This window comes from Sorex araneus, chromosome 9 (genome assembly GCF_027595985.1).
Source record: "Sorex araneus isolate mSorAra2 chromosome 9, mSorAra2.pri, whole genome shotgun sequence".
Lineage (NCBI taxonomy): Eukaryota > Metazoa > Chordata > Mammalia > Eulipotyphla > Soricidae > Sorex > Sorex araneus.
In genome coordinates, this window is record NC_073310.1 from 4,926,753 (window position 1) to 4,947,335 (window position 20,583).

General features: G+C 46.9%; 1 protein-coding gene across 7 annotated transcripts in view; it reads right to left on the reverse strand.

Annotated features, from left to right (window-relative positions):
• HECTD4 (HECT domain E3 ubiquitin protein ligase 4) overlaps window positions 1–20,583 on the reverse strand; it is a 158,912-nt gene that overhangs the window by 96,858 nt on the left and 41,471 nt on the right. For all 7 annotated transcript variants that reach the window (XM_055147412.1, XM_055147408.1, XM_055147411.1 and 4 more), the window contains exons 3-7: window positions 19,127–19,216; window positions 18,385–18,515; window positions 12,778–12,886; window positions 11,385–11,523; window positions 9,396–9,566 (exon numbers count right to left, since the gene is read on the reverse strand). In XM_055147412.1, the coding sequence (XP_055003387.1) occupies window positions 9,396–9,566; window positions 11,385–11,523; window positions 12,778–12,886; window positions 18,385–18,515; window positions 19,127–19,216 (640 nt within the window). The remainder of the gene's footprint in view (window positions 1–9,395; window positions 9,567–11,384; window positions 11,524–12,777; window positions 12,887–18,384; window positions 18,516–19,126; window positions 19,217–20,583) is intronic.

Genomic DNA, 20,583 nt, shown 5'->3' on the forward strand with positions numbered 1-20,583 from the left:
GCAGAACTGCTTTCAGAAATTGAAAAGATGGAAAATACTATGCCTCACTATTTGCATAAAACAGTACAGGATGGGAGGGGCAGGTGTGTCCCTCCACCTGCCCCAAATGAACCTTGGCAGCCGCAAACCTCCAGAACCCAATCGCTGCCACGTTCGCAGCTGACCAGTGACTGAAAACTCCAGGCTTCAGGGAATTGGGGATGGGCGACCTCCACCCAACTCCCAGCCCTTCTGATTTCCTGGCAGTCATGCCCAAGAACTGCCTCTGGGCGCCATTTAAGTGCACTAACGGCCATTATTCAGAGACTCACAAAAGAATCTCAGAAGAGAGCAGCACACCACAGAGATGCCTCTCGACCCCAAATATTTAAAAATTTCAGAATTCCAGGAGTGCGTGGCCACTTTCGCGGCTGCGTGACATCCCATACTATTCATAGCAAGCAATACAAAATAAATTATTTAGCATCTGCCCAAGGGGCAGGCTGGGGTGGTTGGTGGTGGGAAGATTCAAAGTGATGGTGGTGGGAAGGTGCAATGGTGGTAAGACTGGTGTTGAAATGTTAAATGTAAACAATTATTGTAAAAACTTTATGGGGGAAAAAGTTGCTGTTTAAAAAAAAAGCAGCACAGGATTAGATTACCTAAAAGATAATCTCAGAAAAAAAATGTTACCTGCCTCTTGGAAGCAAAACTGCAGTCACAGGCAGAGTAGGTGAGAGACATACGATTTGGTCTTATAACTGTGCGAGGCTATTTCACACACAATTTTTTAAACAGTAAAACAGTATCACTACCACAGAATTTGAAGGGAAATGTATCAGTATTTCCCACTATCTAAGTGAAACCAAAATTCACAGCAAATCAAATTCTCTCCAATAGTTATCATTAAAATAATGATCATGAGGCAGCCAGAGCAACAGTACAACAGGAAGGGCAGTTGGGTTCAATCCTCGGCATCCCTGATGGTCTCCCGAGCACCGCCAGAAGTGATCCCTGAGCACTGCCACGTGTGGCTCAAAAGCGAAAAACCAAATTCAAACAAAAAAGATCATTAGCAGACAACTGTGTGGTAAACATCTAAACTATTTAGAAAATTGTAAACAGAGACTGGAGAGATAGTACAGTGGCTACGGTTCTTGCCACCAAACGTGGCTGACCCAGGTTTGATCCCCAAGACTCCCTATGGTCTTCTGAGCCCTGCCAGGAGTGATCCCTGAGCACAGAGCTGGGAGTAAGCCCCCAGCACCTCCGGGTGTGGCCCCAAAACAAAGAAAAACAAAATGCAATTAATTTAGGACAAGAAACGGCACAAAGGCTGGGGCACATGCTTGGTGTGCCAGGGTGCCGGCACCCCTGCCCGTCCCCCATCCCAGCACCTCCCAGAGCAACAAGCCAGGAGAAGTCTCAGAGCACTGCTGGGGGTAGCCACTGCAGGATAACATTGCTTTGTCCTTTCCCCCTTGCCACAACGAGCTTATGTTTATGGGGTCACACCCATCACAGAGCTCCCATTCCTTTTTTTATCTGTAACCACTTCTCTATCCTACTTCCCCAACCAGTTAATCAGCTTTTCCCCCTAATCAGACTCTGTTAATTTGTAAGGTCAGATCTTTCTAAGACACTGGACTTGTAAGTTTATATTGCCTTCTCCTCTCCTTATGTCTTTTGAATAGTTTACTTTAAAGCAATGTCCTTTGTGTATAGCCACAGGAAGACAGTTAATATTATGCTTTTATAAATTGGAATTTAATTGGCTTCGAATATTATTCCCTCCCGGGCATCTGCTTTCTTGACTTAAGCCTCAGTTGCCCTTAGTTCCTAGCACCCCAAAAGCAGGGTCCTGACGGGGGACTGAAGGGACCCAGGACAAGCTATGAGCTACCCTAGCATTGATATGGGCCAGGCCAAAGCGCCACGATTATTATTTTTTTTTCCTTTTTGGGTCACACCCAGCGATGCTCAGGGGTTACTCCTGGCAGTGCTCGGGGGACCATATGGGATGCTGGGAATCGAATTCAGGTCGGCCTCATGCAAGGCAAACGCCCTACCTGCAGTGCTATCACTCCAGCCCCAGGGCCATGATTCTTAACTATAAGAACTTGATCATGGACAAGTGCTGTCATGATCCAAAAGTAATGATAAGATAAGGACCCTGCTAGGGATAGGAAAGACTAATCTGGCCTGCGCACTGTAGTCTGAGATTGAGATGACCCCAGGAGAGCAATTCTATAAGCTTAGTGTATCTCTTACTGTGTCCATACAAAATGATGAATATTATGAATGCTTATATGTTAGTTGGACAAGGAGAGGAGAAACAACCCACGGGATTCCGCTCTTGGGCAGGTGTCCTGCTGAAAGAGAATCTGTCCTAGTAGCAGCATCCCCTGAGGGAAAGAACTTCACCCCTATTGATTGTGACCACACCTATGTGTAAGCCCCAACCCCTCATGCTTGGGGATTTAACTAGGCTGTGAGAGGGGACTGGGGAATCCAGATCCAAATGCAGAGAAGGAGAATCAAGTAGCATGGGGGAGGGAGAATAAGGAGGAGAATCAGAGGAGAATGGAGATGGGAATGGAATAAACTGCAACTGAGACCAACCAGCCTGGCCCTCATTCCTTCTTTCGCCTGCCCATCGCCATCGACCTCCCTGCGGTGGAGGAAGCAGCGTGAGACTACTGAACGCAGGCGGCGGGAGAGAGAGAGAGCGCCACTGCCCCTTTTTGTGATTACACAGCCACCATGAAGAACTATTGGTTGTTTCCCCCCACCATCATTTTCTTTGTCTTTGGTTTCTTTGGGGGCGGGAATTGTAGCACTGTAATCCCGTTATTTATCGATTGCTCGAGTGGACACCAGTAACATCTCCATAGTGAGACTTGTTGTGACTGTTTTTGGCATATCGAATACGCCATGGGGAGCTTGCCAGGCCCTGGTGTGCGGGCAGGATACTCTTGGTAGCTGCCAGGCTCTCCGAGAGGGACGGAGGAATCGAACCCAGGTTGGTGGCGTGCAAGGCAAACACCCTACCCGCTGTGCTATCACTTCAGCCCACTCTACTATAAAAATAAATTAACAATTCCTTTAGAAAGCATCTTTGACAATTAGTGTTCGGAAAAATGGTGTTTGGTATTTCACTCACATGCCAAAAAAATGACGTCAAGCCCCTTTCCAATACCATGCACAAATGTCAAACCAAAGTGGATGAAAGGCCTCAGTATCATACCAAGGTTGGAAACTGCATGGAGGAAAACAGAGCAGCACATTTCAAGACAGTGAAGTGAGGATGATCTTCAATGATTCAATGCTATTGGCCAAGCAAACTGACACAAAGATCAGCAATGGGACTGCATCAAAGAAGCTTCTGCCCACAAAAGAAATGCTAGTCAGAATGAAGACACCCCACAGACTGGAAGACAGTATTTCCCCAGCACTCACTGGATAAAAGGTTGATATCCAAGACCTATAAAGCACTAGTGGAACTTATAAGTTAAAAGCAACCAACCAAAACTGGGGGCCAGTGGTGGACCGAAAGCTGCTCACAGCAAAGATACATAAAAATGTTCTGCATCACTTATCAGGGAAATGTAAGCCAAACAACAATGAGATACCATCTCATACCAGTGAGACTGACACATAACACAAAGAACAAAAACAACCAAGGTTGGCTTGCATATGAGGGAAAGGACCCTCACTCACACTGGTGGGAATGCTGACTGGGTCAGCCTTTTTGGAAAACAATTTGGACACTTCTCAAAAATCTAGTAGTTGAGGGGCTGAGGCAATTGTATGGCAGATAGGGTACTTGCCTGACACACAGCTGGCCAGGTTCGATCCCCAGCACTGCTAGGAGTGATCTCTGAGCACAGAGTCAGGAATAAACCCTGAGCACCAACGGGTATGGTTCAAAACAACAAACAACAAAAAGGAAAAAAAAAATCCAGGAACTGAGCTTTGATATAATAGAGCATTTCACTTCTCAGCATCTACTCCAGGGCCCAAAAAAATCTACTCAGAAGCCATCTGCACTCCTATGTACCTTGCAGCACTATTCACAAGAGCCAGAATCTGCAAACAGTGTGACTATAGACAAATGACTGGATAAAACTAGGGTTCAGGGGTTGGAGCGATAGCACAGCGGGGAGAGCTTCTGTCTTGCATGCGGGGCCGACCCGGGTTCGATTCCCACCATCCCACATGGTCCCCAGGGCACCGCCAGGAGTTATTCCTGAGTGCAGAGCCAGGAGTTAACACCTGTGCATCACCAGGTGTGACCCAAAAAGGAAAAACTGATCTCACACATATGACAGATATAAAGAAACATAGTAGGGAAATAAATACCAAAGGCTGGGACTGAGAACTGGTCCTCAGTAGGAAGCTTAGGGGCGTAGGGGGGTGGGGGTTGGGAGAAACTGGGACATGGTGGAAGGTGACACTGGTGGAGGGTGTGATGCTGGAATGTTCCATATATGAAACAATAATAACTGTTTTGTAAACCACAGTGCCTAAATAAAATTTAAATGAAAAAATAACAATTCCAGGTTTCATGTAATACTAGTCATTCTATATTCAAATTTCAAACTGTCTCTAAAAAGTTTTCTTGATTGAGGTTCCAAAAATAATCTGAAGGCTGGGGCCGGAGCGATAGCACAGCGGGTAGGGTGTTTGCCTTGCACGCAGCCGACCCGGGTTTGATCCCCGGCATCCCATATGGTCCCCCAAGCACCGCCAGGAGTAATTCCTGAGTGCAAAGCCAGGAGTAATCCCTGAGCATCGCTGGGTGTGACCCAAAAAGCAATAAATAAATAAATAAATAAATAAATAAATAAATAATCTGAAGGCTGTTCCTTCAATCTAGAGCGGGCTCCTTCCTTCCCATCTTCAATTTCATGCCCTGGCAGAGGCTATTTCATTAATTGGGGGTGGGGGGTGCTACACCCAGCTATGCTCAGGGGACCACGTGGGGTGCTGAGGGTCAGACCCCAAGAGACTGTGTGCAGGTAAGCATCTCACTTGCTGAACTAGCCCTCCGGGCTCCAGAGGCTATTTTGGTTTGCTCTGTTTTGTGGCCACACCCTGCAGTACTCACCTGCACTCAGAATCACTCCTTCAGGCTCGAGGACCATATGGGATGCCAGGGATCGAACCCAGGTCGGCAGAGTGCAAGACAAACGCCCTAAGCACTGTACTATCACTCCGGCCCCTCTAGAGGCTATTTTAATTGTTCTACTTTCCCCAGGACCAGTGTGAAATTTTGATGGTGTAACTATCTGCCTAACATACCTTTATGATGTTGTACATTGACTGAAACTTTAGTTGAATACAAATATCTGGGTTGAAATCAATTCCTTCCGAATTTTCAAAATACTGATCATTTTTATATCCAGTCATGCTACTGAAAGTACCAATCATTTTTATATCCAGTCACGTTCTTCTAACTCCTCATCATCTGAACAAGATTTTATTCCATCCTGGAAAGACTTAGACGCCTCTTGATCCCGGTAATCCGAAATTTGAGCACGATGTGCAATGGGGTGGGCATTTTCAGGCACTGCCCCTCGCCCTCTGAACCTCGGGCCGTTAATCACATTTTCACGTATTCATTCTTTGCTTATGTCTTCCTCTTTATTTCCCCTGTTCCCTTTCTGAACTCCTCTATGTAGACTGATTAATCCTCTCTGTCATCTCTCATAGTTACCGTTCTTTATTTCTCTTTCCTATTATCTAGATGCTTCCTTATCTTTTGCCCTTCTATTTGGACAATCATCTTTATATTCCAGGAGTTCGTTCTCATTCCCTGAGCGCTAGTGTCTCGTGATATCCTTTCTGTTTATAACGCAGAGTAGTATTTAGAAAGCTTTATTCTGTTTCTTCTACTAGATGTTTTTCTATTTTTCTCGCTTTTATTTTCTATCAAAGGTATTTTCTCATTTGCCTAGTGATCCTTCGCCGTCTCCTCTTAATTTTTAAACTTTACGTTTCCATGCAGTAACATTGAAAAATACAGAAAAGTAAGAATAGCATGCGTTCCCGTGCACATTACTTAGCTCCAACAGTCACCGGTATTTTTCCAAACCTGCATTACCACTCCCCTGCCCCCACATGCACACCTCTTCCGTGGCGGGGGTTGTGCTTGGTTTGCTTTGGTCTGTCTCTGTTCTTCGCCTACAGTTCAGCACTGATTACTGGCGCGGAGTTGACTGTGGCTTACTAGAAGACCCCCGTCACGAAGATACTGGTCTTTTGTTTAGGTGAACCCCAATGTCAGTATACCGAGGCCTTTTACCAGTATCAGTTTTCTCATAAGACAAACAACTACGCCTCCCTGGAAGCCGGCAGGTGAGCCTCAATGCAGGAGCACTGCAGGGAGGACAGCTTCTTGCTCCCCGTGTCTGCAGCCCTGCCTCGCATGGCCCTGGCCATACCTGCGTTCTCCAATTCCTAAGACTCTCTAAGGCCGCTGGCCGAGGCATCTCTCTTCCTCTTGCACTCCCCTGAACATACACTTTTACTTTTGGCTTTCTCCACACTGAAGGGACACTACTATCTCCATCTTCTAAAGGAGGGGACAGGAGATACTGCCTAGAGCTGAGGACGAAGAAGAAATAAAGATTTAACTATACGTCACAAAAATTACCAAAAGAAGAATTAAAATGAACATTAAATATTAGGAGGAAGAAGGAGGGGAGCTGAGCAAAACCTTCATGTATTTATTTCTCCAGCAGACTATATTCTTCTCTTCACAAATCAAGAGCCAGTAATATAAGGCCTTCCACTTGTGATATAAAGGTGAACACCAGAAGAAGCTGAAATAATTCCAGCAATTGCCTCTGAGGAGGATGCTGGCACAGGGCTTTTCCTCTGCCCCGTAAGCGGTGCGGGCTGGTGTTGTAATCCACGTGCACACACTTCTCTAAGTTTTTCTTTGCTTTGCTTTTTGGTGGTAGGGGAGGCAAACTCAGAGCGAAGGAAATCCTTCAGGGTTTCCCCAATATTCTTGGGACAAAAGCCACAATCTTTTAAACAGCTGTTAAATCTGTTTAAAAATAAACAACAACAAATTTTTTTCCTGACAGGTGTTCAAACACTACAGTCTCCAGTAGATCAAAAGATTTACTCGGAACTGCAGGAATAGCTCCCGGGCTGGAGGAAATACCCTGCATGTGGCTGCCCCAGGCTTGCTCTCCAGGGCATCCTTATACCCTAAGTACCTCTGGGAGTGGTGCCTGAGCACTGCATCAAGAATAGACCCTGACCAGAAAGCCAGAGATGCAGGCTAGGGGCAGGAGGGAAACTGGGCACACTGGTGGTGGGAAATGGACACTGGTGGAGGGATGGGTTTCTGGATCATTATATGCCTCAAACCTGACCATGAACAGCTTTGTAACTCTGTATCTCACAGTAACTCAATTTAAAAAAAAAGAATAGACCCTGAGTCTGAGCACCACCACCCCCTCCCCACCCCTAAAAAATAAATTCACTCTGGCTGGGACATTTTCCAAGAAAAGATGATCAGAAAACACTAAGAAACTGAGTTACTGTCACTGTCATCCCGTTTCTCATCGATTTGCTCGAGTGGGCACCAATAACGCCTCCATTGTGAGACTTGTTGTTACTGGTTTTGGCATATTGAATACGCCACGGGGAGCTTGCCAGGCTCTGCCGTGCAGGTGGAATATTCTTGGTAGCTTGCCAGGCTCTCCGAGAGGGGCAGAAGAATCGAACCCGGGTCGGCTACGTGCAAGGCAAATGCCCTACCGCTGTGCTATCGCTCCAGCCCAAGAAACTGAGTACAAAAGAAAATATAGTTAAAGGTGAGCAGCTTCCTGAATAACAGCTGGTACGTTATGTTCACTTCTTCCCAGGAAGCTCTAAAGTCTATTAAGAGGGTTTTTGCGGGGGCTGGAGACAGCACAGAGGGATGCCCTGCAGGAGGCCAACCTGGGTTCAACCCCCAGCATCCCATATGGTCCCTAGAGCACCTCCAGGAGTAATTTCTGAGTGCAAGGCCAGGATTAAACCCTGAACAGCGCAAAGTGGGTAAATTCTCTTCGAAAGAAAAGAAAAGAAAAGAAAAGAAAAGAAAAGAAAAGAAAAGAAAAGAAAAGAAAAGAAAAGAAAAGAAAAGAAAAAGGGTTTTGCTGCATATCTTGGGGCATTTTTTTCCTTTATAAGACTCTACAAATACTATCTAAAACAGTATTATCTAAAAGACTCTTCCATGATGGAAATATTCTATATCTTTACGGTTCAATATGGTAGTTTTAGGTCACTTGTGGTTACCAAGCACTTAAACTATGGCTAAAGCAAATGAGCAACTGAAGTGTTAATTTTAATTCTGAGCAATTTAAACTTAATGGGTCAGAGAGGTAGTACAGTGGGTAGGGTGCTTGCTTTGCATAGGGCCACCCCAAGTTTGATCCCCGGCACCCCATAGGGTCCCCCGAGGCTGCCAGGAGTGATTCCTGAGTGCAGAGCCAGGAGGAACCCCTGAGCATCACCAGGTATGGCCCCCAAACCAAACCTTAAAAATTAAAGAGATAAACATGAAAGTCAGATGTGCGGCTCCAGCTCCCTCCGGAAGACCTAGGCTCTCGGGACCCCCTGGCTCGTCTCCCCCAAAGTCTCCTTCTCGCTTCCCACCGCGCTGACCCGCTGTCCTTCAGGCCCGGAAGCACTGTGCTCGCTCCTGCCACAGAGCCTTTGCCGCTCGCGCTCCTCTTTCTGGAATGTTCAACCCTCTTCTACCTTCCCGCCTTCATCTCTCCTGAACTGTGGATCTTCCTCTCCTTTTCCCTTGCCACCTACACTTGCCTTGTCCACTCATCTGTCCCCTTGCTTACTGTTCCTCCCTGGGTGTCTCTCCCCACCCCCGCCGTGAACAAGAGCAGCGGGCTGGCGGCGGGCTGCGGTCACTAGCTCGTGGGTGCGTTCTCACAGTCCCCCGTCTCTCTCGGTCTCCCCACAGCTGCCTACCGTGCGGCTCCAACTCAGCGCCACTTTACTCCAGCCCCACCAACGTATCTGCTTTGCGATGTCATGTCTTCACATGGTTCTTCACCATACCCACACCTTGCTGGGTTTTTTTTTTTTTTGCTTTTTGGGTCACGCCTGGCGATGCACAGGGGCTACTCCTGGCTCGGTGTTCAGGGAATCAAACCCGGGTCGACCATGTGCAAGGCACACGCCCTACCCGCTGTGCTACTGCTCCAGCCCCACACCCTGCTGGTTTTGTGTCTTCCAACACCACACTAAGAAATCTCAGACATCCCAGAGAAAAGTGAAATTCTGAGACAAAGTGAACACACTGCACATACTACAAGCTTCTGAGGGCCTTGCTCACCGATATAAGAAAGCAAATAAACGTCTACACACAGAGAGACAGCAAGACTTACCACAAGTTCAAAAATGTCCATGAAGACGGAATGTCCCTTGGGTGTTTTCTCATTCAGGCTGGCGGGAGACCAGATCCAATAGAAGTAAGTGCCGTCGGAAGACAGGTGCACGGTGCTCATGGTGCCGCCCACGGGGAGGTGATTGGCGGGCATCGGCACCACCTGGCACACCTGATACCGGGGAAACTTCATCAGCGTGGAATATGCACTTAGATTCATTTAGCAATTCATCGTTAATACAGGTAAGTCCAAGATGGGCACTAAACAACCTTTCTTAGGGCAGGGGTGAAGGTGCTTCCTGGGCTCAATCCCCAGCACCTTCTGTGGTCCCCCACGGGCACCCCCAACAATGATCTCTGGGCACAGAACCAGGAGTAAACCCTAAGTACAGCCGGGTAGGGCTCCAAAATCTAACAAATACAAAATTCCTGTTCAAAATAAAACTAACACGAACAAAAGGGAATACCCTGCCACAGTGGCGGGGCTGGGGGCAGGGGGAGATGGGATTTGGCGGGGGGAGGGATGCTGGGTTTATTGGTGGTGGAGAATGGTCACTGGTGAAGGGATGGGTTCTTGAACTTTGTATGAAGGAAACATGAGCACGAAAATGTATAAATCTGTAACTGTACCCCACTGTGACTCACTAATAAATAAATTAAAAATTAAAAAAAATTTACATTGTTGTAAAAAAATATGAGATAAATTTAAATTAAAAATATTATAAATTTAAAAAAAATAAAAATAAAACTAACACTTATCTCTAAGAGTAATATATAAGAACCAGGAGGCAGCTCACTGAGCTGAAACACATGCGTCTCATATTGTGGGCCAAGCAAGAGAAAAAGATTCTTCTGTTCTTCCTCTGTAGGACGGGCCTCTCCCGGGCTCAGTGACAGAGCAACACGTGACAGGGCCACTCGGTGCTGGCAATGGAGCTCGGGCTTCGCACAGGCCTTCTGTCACCTGCGCTGTCACCCTGATCCCGAGATTCTCTTTAATTCTTAAGATCAACTCAAATTACATTTCAGTAGGAAAAAGTATTTATGAGAGACTTTGAATCTGCTATGCATGTGTGTTATAGCAAACGTTTAATTTTAAAAGGCTTTAGAAAAATCAGACTTTCTGAAATTCCTTAGTAAATTAACTTAAGACTTAATTATATTCAGGGTTCAGGAACTGCATCCTATTCATCTATGTATCCCCAGCATCTATTAAAGGCCTAATTTATTTTTCATTGGGGTCACACCCACCATTTCTGGTTTTATCCCTGGGTCCCTAGGGATAAAACTTGGGTTCTTCATAAATGCTGGGCATGTGCTCTACCATTTGACTGAGCCAGTTATCTCCCTGGCTCCTAACCCAAAGTTTTAATAAATACAGAAGGAAGGAAAAGAGATGGCAAGGCGCTCAAGCCATAGTAGAGTGAGAAGGTCTTGCCTTGCACTCGGTCAACCCTGGTTCCATTCCTGGCACTGCATACGGTCCCCTGAGCACCGCCAGGAGTGATCTCTGAGCACAGAGCCAGGAGTAAGCCCTGAGTACTGCTGGGTATAGCTCCAAATAAGACCAAAAAAATGTCATGCAGGGGATAGGGGTAGAGCATTTGCATTGCATGTGGGAATAACTGGGTTAGAACCCTAGCACCGCAAAAATTAACCAAATGAGGGGCCAGAGCGACAGTACAGAAGCTAAGGCATTTGCCATGCAAGCGACCAGCCTGGGTTTAATTCCTGGCACTACACATGGTGCCCTGAGCCTGCCAGGAGTGATCCCTGAGCACAAAACCAGAAGTGAGCCCTGAACACCACGAGGAATGCCCCCAAAACCAAATAAATAACTAAATGAGTGAAAATCTGCTATTCTGGCAGGAAAACAAGTCAGCGTGTTATTGAAAAAAAAAATCAGTAAGTTATTATTACTTCTGGTAAAGCCAGGAGCTTCTTTACTACCTCTAAAACAGAAATAACAACGCCTTGGTTTCCTGCTTACCTGGAGGGTATTCTGGTCAATGACCTGGAAGAGGGAGTGAGGTTTATTATCAAAAGAAACAGGTCGATGGAGAAGACGGCCACTGCCAAAGGCCACCCAGCCTGGTTCCAGCTCCTCATTTCGGCAGTACACAAAACCTCTGTGGAAGGAAAACGAACGTAAACTGAGTCACCAGCCTGAATCCACAGTGAGAGACAACAAACAAAAATGACACTTCCACCTAATTCTTAAACTGAGTAAGTCATTGTCATTGTCATTGTCATCCCAGTTGCTCATCGATTTGTTTTGAGCGGGCACCAGTAACATCTCCATTTTGAGACTTGCTGTTACTGTTTTTGGCATATCAAATACACCACGGGGAGCTTGCCAGGCTCTGCCGTGCAGACGAGATACTCTCGGTAGCTTGCCGGGTTCTCCGAGAGGGGCGGAGGAATCGAACTCGGGTCGGCCGCATGCAAGGCAAACACCCTACCCACTGTGCTACTGCTCCAGCCCTTAAACTGAGTAAGTACATAAAATGTATGGAAATGAGTGATATATTACATTTAGATTAGGACTAACAGATTATAACAAACCTTAACTTTTCATATAGATTAGAAGGAAAAGTTAGATGAAATATAATTATCTCAATCTTTGGTTTCTTTTCTTTTCTTGGGTTTGTTTTAGGGTCACACCCAGTGGTACTCAAGAGTTACTCCTGGCTCTGCACTCAGGAATTACTCCTGGCGGTGCTGAGAGGACCATAAGGGACACCAAGGATTGAACCCGGGTCAGCCGTGTGCAAGGCAAACGCCCTCCCCACTGTACTATTGCTCTGGCCCCATGCTGTAGCCCTGCTAAAAATCACTAAGGCATTGTCAAATTTAACTATAAAACTACCTATCTTGGGGACTGGAGAATTGGTACAACGAGAAAGGAACTAATCTTGCATAAAGCTGACCCAGGTTCGATTCCCAGCATCCCGTTTGGTCCCCTGAGCCCACCAGGAATGATTCCTGAGCTCAGAGCCAGGAGTAACCCTGAGTGCCACTGAGTGTGACCCAAAACACAAAAATAAGTACAAGTACCTATCTTGAAAAATGTACATTTATAAACAGAAAATTTATAACTGATACTATTATAAAAATAGAGGAATTTCTGGCTAGAAACTATCATTTTAGGGCTACGAAATTCTTCAGAGTCTACACAAAGCTGAAATGCAATCCTGATCAGAATTAAGAGGGGCCAAGTGAGATTCAGAGAAGACTGGGAGCAGATGAATTCATTCAGACTTCTTCAGTTCCTAGTCAGTGTGGGGGAGGCAGTGTGCATTCCCAGACGTCTTCTTCACAAGGACTTAAGGAAGGAGAAACACGTTAGCTTAGCCAAACCTTCAGTACTTCATCCAACTGACCTGAGGGTGCCATGTAATCCAGAGCCCAGCTTGCTGACTCCTCTCCCGACGGAGTTAGTAGTGTACAGGTAAAGACCATCCGCCGTGAGACAGCGTCCTAAGTCAGCATCTGAAAGGGTGTTTTCACAGATAAATTATATACGGGCTTTTCCAGACAAATTTATCGACATGATTTTTCTAATGAAAAAGTCATTCGGAGAGTAAGTGAAAGATGACCTCCCACTTCTAAAATAACTGCTTCAATGTACGGCCAGGGAAGATGTTTCAAATCCTCCAACCAAAGGTCCCAAATACGCGGAGTTCAAGGGCTAAGACTGGGGAAAGGAGTCCGAGATCACTAAAAGGAGAACCTGCTTGGGGAACACGGCCCTCGTCCGGCGGGCAGGAGGCTTGCTTTGCGTGTGGCTGACCAGGGCTGGGTCCCTCAGCACCGCCAGCAGTGATCCCAGAGCACAGAACCAGAGCTAACTACTGAGCACTGCTAGGTGTGGCTCAAAAGGAAAAACACAAAAAGAACCTGCTTCGGTCTGCCAAACATTTTTCCTTTCTTATTCTGAATAGCAAAAATCCTGAGTCACGTTTATACATCCCTGTGCCTAAACTGAAATGATTACGGGGACAATGTTTTCACTAATGATTTCCTAGGAAGAAAGACGTGAACTTTTAAAATTCTTGGATACATATCGGCTGACCGCTGTTTAGATCTCTCTGTTTAGGGTTTCTTTTTGGTTTTTTTTTCCGTTTTGTTTTGGTTTTCTTGTGGGGATGGGGCTCCCGGGTGGTGCTCAAAAGGCCTGCGGTCCCTCCCAGTGCTCCGAAGCAGAAATGGCCCACGGATGCTAGCCCGGGGAGGTGGGGAAACACATCCGTCGGTGTGTAGGGAACCGTGTGGTGAAGGGCTCAAAGCAGGCTCAGCTGCATGCCAGGCGTGTGCCTTAGCCCTGTACTATCTCTTCAGCCCCGTGCACTTCAGTCTCTTCACCTGTAAAATGCGGACAATATGGGGGACGGAGGGAGGGAGGCCCTGAGACAATGGTGAGGGGCGGCGGGCACTCTCGGAGGGTGTGCGGCTATAATACTGCACGCACGAAATACTACCTTTACGGACTGTGAATCACAATGCCTCCCCCAAAAAGACATGAGGATGATAATAAGAACCTCAAGAGTTACTGACCCGGCTCAATAAGATCATCTAAGTAAACGGCGCTCTCTGGCACAGAGCCAGTGTTCCATAAGTGGTGAAGGATATACTCATAGACTAAAGATATACATTAAAACAAAATCTGCTTCTGGGAGTTAATACTGGGGTTAGGACGCATGCCCTGCACGTTGCCAAGCACAGTCTGATCGCCTACATCAGACGAGCCTCTGAGCACTGCTGGGTGTGGCCCTAGAGGCCTGTAAGCATCTCTGGGGTGGTCCAGTGACCCAAAACACTGGACCCTCGGGCCTTGCATGGAACCACCAGCCCAGCTAGTCAGGGATGGCCAGGCATGGCTCCCGGGGCCCTTGAGAACAGCTTGGGTGGCTCCCCGAACTCCAACAACAACAATAAAAAAGTCGGATTCTGTAGATTTCCCATCTAGAGGTCATAATCTTATTTAAGTTCTGGAGCAACACAGCACAAAAGTACCTCTCTTCCACTTACAAGCAGCAATTACGCACCAGAGAGAAAACAGGATTAGGCCACCGGCCAGGTATGCAGCCAGCCCTGGTTTGATCCTAGGCTGCACTGTCCCCAAGCACCAATGGAGTAACCCCTGCACAGAGCCCCGACCCAGCCCCCACGTTCTGCCTGTGTGCCCCTGACCTCCCAAATTAGTAATTATGTTTCCCCTTAGCTATATTTTCCTAAGCTCAAACAAACATCATCTCTATTAAAGCTAATGGTTAAATACTAAAAATTGTTTTAAAAAGAGAATATCAGTTTGTCCCTTAAATATTTTAAGACTTATATATACTCACTTGTTCGCCAACATCAGATAAGGCTCAAAGACTCATGTACAGGTGGGAGTCAAGAGGACAGACTAACAGCACTGACCTGGAGATCATACTTGTAGCTAAATGATGAGCACACGGGTTTATTCTACGTCTCTCAATTCTGACCATGTTGTTTTTTTTTTGGGGGGGGTTTGCTTTTTTGGGTCACACCCGGCGATGCATAGGTGTTACTCCTGGCTCATGCACTCAGCAATTACTCCTGGCGGTGCTCGAGGGACCATATGGGATGCTGGGAATTGAACCTGGGTCAGCCACGTGCAAGGCAAATGCCCTACCCGCTGTGCTATCACTCCAGCCCCCAATTCTGACTATGATGGATGTTGCTTGTTTTTTTTCTTTTTTCTTTTTCTTTTCCTTTTTTATGGGGGGGAGGCATACCTGGCAGTGCTTTGGCGCTACTCTTGGCTCTGCACTCTGGATCTACTCCTGGCAGTGCTCAGGGAACCATATGTATGTCGGGGATTAAACCCAGGTTAGCTGCATGCAAGGCAAATGTCCTACCCGCTGTACTATCGCTCCGGCTCCTATGTTGGATGTTTCTATATTAAAGTTAAGTGAGGGCCAGGATGATAACTTAAGAAGCTGAAGAACGTATTTTGCATCCTGCAGGCCCAAGTCTCACCCACGTGTCAACAGCTCCAAGTAAAGCCAGGAATGGACCCCAAACCCTGAGCTACAAGTAGTTCCCCAGCACCTCCAGGTATGATCCCAAACCAAAATAATAATAAATTAAGTAAATTATATATATACTTAAACTTTAATAAACACAGTGACAGTGAATCTATCTATAAACAATGCAAAGCGACAACAGGGGGAAATGCAAATAACTTGGTTTTGAGAAATAACTGCAAAAGAAAACAAATGAAGTAAAGAAAGAAAACTGTTTTTTATTTTTGTATGAAGATATACATTTGAGACTCAAATTTAGCAATTTATTGGGTGTTGCAGACTTTTGGCTTTTCCTGTTGACCTAGTTGTGTCAGTAAAGGTAATAAAATAAATCCCAAGGTCCCGCCAGCTCCTCTCACATGTCTGCCGCCCACGGGAAATGCAAACTCTGACAGAGCCGGGGCCGGGGCTGAGAGACCCAGGGTGGCTGCTTTCCCTGTACTCCAGGCCCTTCGGCTTCCCGAGGAGGAATCCCCAGCAAGGATTTGAAACAAAGGAATGAAGAGAACAAGCCCTGGAGCCCACACTGAACTGCCCCCTTCTTAGAGATTCAGCTTGAGTCTGTCTAAAACCCTATTTTTTCTTTCTTCCTTTTTTTTTTCCTTTTTGGTTTCTGGGCCACACCTGGCGGTGCTGAGGGCCCACTCCTGGCTCTGCACTCAAGGAACCAATGAAAGGTGCCAGGGCTCAAGCCCGGCCAGCCCACCCACGCTAGTACCACTCTGGCCCCTAAAACATGATTTTTCCAATGAAAATAATGTCCTAGGTTTTAGAAACTCTCTTATCTATTATGTAACATCCAGTGGCACGATCATAACAAGCACCGGTCCCAAGAGCGAGCTGGACCCTAGAAAGCCTGCAGCTCCGTGGGTGGGAGCGAGTGAGAAAACCGCCTCGGGAACCCCATGCCACAGCGCTCGGAAGCATATCGATTTTTTTTTTTTGTCTTTTGGGGTCACATCTAGTGATGCTCAGGGGTTACTCCTGGCTCCTAAGAATGACTCCTGGCGGTGCTAGGGGCCATATGGGATGCCTGGGATGGAACCTGGGTTGGCCGCCTGCAAGGCAAATGCCTCCCCGCTGTGCTATCGCTCCAGCCCCAAGCATGAGGATGTAATGGAAAGGCCTAACTCACCTGGCGACCAGCTAAGTTGATAAGGGAAGCTGCCACGATTGCTGAGACCACAGAACAAACTGACATGGAATAGTATGAAACTGTACAAAAACATTTTCAACCAGGGCCTGGAGCAACAGCGCAGCGGCTGAGGGCACTCCCTGACAAGTAGGCAGTCCCGAGGTCCAATTCCTGGTCTTCCCGGTGTACTGGGCATGACCCTGGCAGCTCTGGTGCCTGCAATGCCCTGGCCACACCACAGCCAGATAGGTGTGAGTAGCACAAGAGCAGGGGCAACTCCCAGGGAGCACTGCAAACAGAACCTTTGGCCTCAACTTAAGAGTGTAAGCCCCAGCGAGCACATGTGCACCCAAGGGAGTGCGTAGCTCACGGAGCACCACGGCACCCAAGGCCACAGCCCCCCATAAGCACCACAGCTAAAGTGCCAGCACCAGAGTCAGGCATCCGCGCAGCCCCGTCGTTGAAAAAACTACATCAACAGCACAGGCCAGGGGGAGGGAGGGAGGGAGCGAACTGAAAAACTACACACATGTGAATCCAGGAAACGCTTTGCTTAAAGGAAATGCTTAACAATTTTTATGCTGCCTTGAACATTTCTAATATATTTTTTTTAGGACAGGATGGTTCATCAATATACACAGTGAATTACTCAAATAAATAATACCAGGCAGCAAGACCTGCTATACTGCTAAGATTTGGAGTCAACATAGATGTCCAACCACAGATCAGTGGATCGTGAAGATGTAGTATATACACAATGGAATACCACACAGCTGGGAGGAATGATGAAACCATGCAATTTGCTGCAACATGGATGGCCTCGAAGATACCATGCTAAATGAAGTAAACAAGAAGAAAGACAAACATCGGGTAGTTCACTTATATGTGGTATTCAGAGTAAGTGAATGAGGAAAGGCAATGGTTTAAAGGGGATCCCTCCTACATCACCCTGGGGCCCCAGAGTTAGGAGGAAGGAAAGAAATACAGCAAAGGGGAAGGGGAAGGAAACAGATAAGAAGCACTGGGAGCAAGGCTCAAGAGGTTCAAGCACATCGGTGGTGTTAAGGAATGGTAGAGGGGCTGGAGCGATAGTACTGTGGGGAGGGCATTTGCCTTGCATGTAGCCGACCCGGGTTGGAGCCCAGCATCCCATATAGACCCCTGAGTACTGCTAGGAGTGATCTGTGAGCTCAGAGTCAGGAGTAACGCCTGAGCATTGCCAGTGCAGCCCCAAAACAAACAAACAAAAACAAAACAAAAGAACAATAGCCCTCAACATGCAAACTACAGGGCCATCAACACTGAAATCAGGAGTCCCAAGCTTTAATAACCAAATGTAAAAGGTGTCTACCAAGATGGCAAGCTGGGCTAGGGTGGGGCTGGGCTGGCACTGGGGGGATTAGGAGCGGGATTCTGGGAACACTGGTGGTGGGGTTGGTGACGGAGCACTGTTATGTCAAAAACCAACTAGGAGTAACTTTGTAATTCACAGTGCTTTAATAAAACAAAACTGGGGTTAAACCTTCAACTTAAGGCTCCCCTGCCCAAACCAAATACCCAGGAGCTATTTAAGTAACTCCTTGGAAGATGCCTTTTCCTTGCCATAGTAAAACCTACTTATTTTCTTACCAAGTATCAGTTTTACACTTTGGCTGATAGAGCAGACAATGGGCACACTGTGTGGGGCTCTTGAGCCCTTAATTAAAGGGTGCACAGTTCTATCTAAAACATCTGCCACAACGGTTTCAAACGCTTCCTTTCATATCTTAGTTTCAATCACAGAACAAAAACCCTGAGATTACCTTTATTTTCAGAACTGGAGCCAGTGTTGCTATCTGGTGCGGGCAGCATGTCTTCGTACCCCCAGGATACTATGTGTTTGCCACCCAGCAGACACGAGGGGGATCCTGGGCCCCCCTCCAACAGCAAGAGCCTGAGAAGGGAAAAGAGAAGATCACTTTCTTCTTTATCCTTTAACCTTTATTTATCTTAAAATCTGCAATATGACTTCACCCTAAGCCGCTGCATTTTTAAATCTTCACAAAAGGACAAGAGAGCTAGCACAGGGGTTAAGGGCCTTGTCCTGTGATCCACGGCGCTACATACGGTCCCCTGAGCACTGTCAGGAGTGATTCCCCAGCATGACATGATGTGGGCCCCCAAACAAGAATAAAAAATTATACATTCTAGGGACCAAAGCGATAACAAAGCAGCTAGGGCATTTGCCTTGCATGCCGCCAACCTGAGTTCGATCCCTGGCACCCCATATGGTCCCCTAACCCGTCAGGAGTGATCCTTAAGAGCAGAGTCAGGAATAAGCCCTGAGCACCACTGGGTGTTCCACCCCCGCCCCCACAAAAAAAAGAAAGAAAGAAAACGAATACATTCTAGCATCATTTTCAAAGGCAAAATTCTTGTTGAAAAAGATGGTTATAATTATTTTAAAGTATGAATGATTCATTGATAAAAAGTTCAGCAATCTACTTATTCAAACTTGTTATGTATGACTGTGCCTGTGTGAAGGAGGACAGGGTGACAGCTTACCTATAGAGCACATCAGCGACAGGCAGAGACCCGAGGTCAGTCTGTTTCTGTAACAGATGGACAGTGTGGACAAAAGTTTTCAAAGAGCCCCTGCCAATAAAAAGAAATAGTTGTCAAAACTGGAAGTCACGTGATTCAATTGTTAGTGTTATAAACCACATGGGGGTCTCATAAACCACACGCAGGACTCATCTCCTCCCAGGACTGACCCCCAAGCAGAGAGTAAGGGGCATCCCCGACCACTATTGGATATGGCCTGCAAAATAATAATGAGCCACCTGGGGAGGTTCTAAAATGGGTCTGGGTCTGTCTACCTCTGTTAATCAGGCAGTGCATTGTGGAAAACGCGTTTGATGCTGACCCACCACCAAGGGCTCGCAGCAAGAGCGGCTCACTTACTACGAGTGATGATGACACACCGATTATGATGCCTCATCGCATCGGCAAATATGAATAAATTTCCCTAATACAAAAGTTCAAAACATAAGGTTCATGCACAAAGCATGTGCGGTTAATTCTGCTTGGAGAATGGGACACTGTTTCACCCTCAATTCTCTAGGCTAGAGGAGAGATTTCATAGAATCAAGTAATATGTAAAATTTAGGCTTAATGTTTGGAATAACTTGCAGTTTCTCCATCTTACATAACATCTCTCCAAATCGCAGCATATTAAATGAGTGAAAAACCCACTGTCAATAATTAACACTTTGCGGGGCTGGAGCTATAGCACAGCGGGTAGGGCGTTTGCCTTGCATGTGGCAGACCCGGGTTCGATCCCCGGTTATCCCACATGGTCCCCCAAGCACTGCCAGGAGTAATTCCTGAGAGCAGAGCCAGGGGTAATCCCTGTGCATCGCTGGGTGTGACCCAAAAAGTAAAAAAACAAATTAAGACTTTGTGCTGAGAGGCACGGCCCGGCCCTGCTGAGTGTGTGACTGGAACTCTCGCAGAGCTCACCGTCTCTCGGTGCCCAGGGTCCGAGGCCTGGGAAGCCTATAATACAGTCAGCAGGATCTAAAAGAAGGTGCTTTTAAGCTGTGCAAGGCTTACCTGGCCGGATCCCAAGTATAAATCACCACACTAACATTTCCTGCCCTAAATGGCCGCCTGTATCAGATGGGCTGACTTCGGATTGCTGCCTTATTCCTGTAGCCAAGGCTCTAATTGCAGGGTATCAGATGCCTGAACCCCCAAAAGAAACTGAATACCTAACACTGGACCAAAAGCCCAGAATCCTCCTCTTAATTGCCCCTTTCACTGCCTCTGGCATTCAAAGACTCAGAGCCACTGAACAGTGTCGGGGAGGCCAGTTCTGCCAGGGAGGCTCTAAGAGTCCCAAAGACTCCGACGAGGCTCCGCGAGTCGGCCCTGCCTCTCGGCATCTGCCGCTCCACCTGATCTCCTGAGTCCTCTGGGTTTTTGCTTCTCCATCTGGAGAACAGAGACACCTCCCTGGG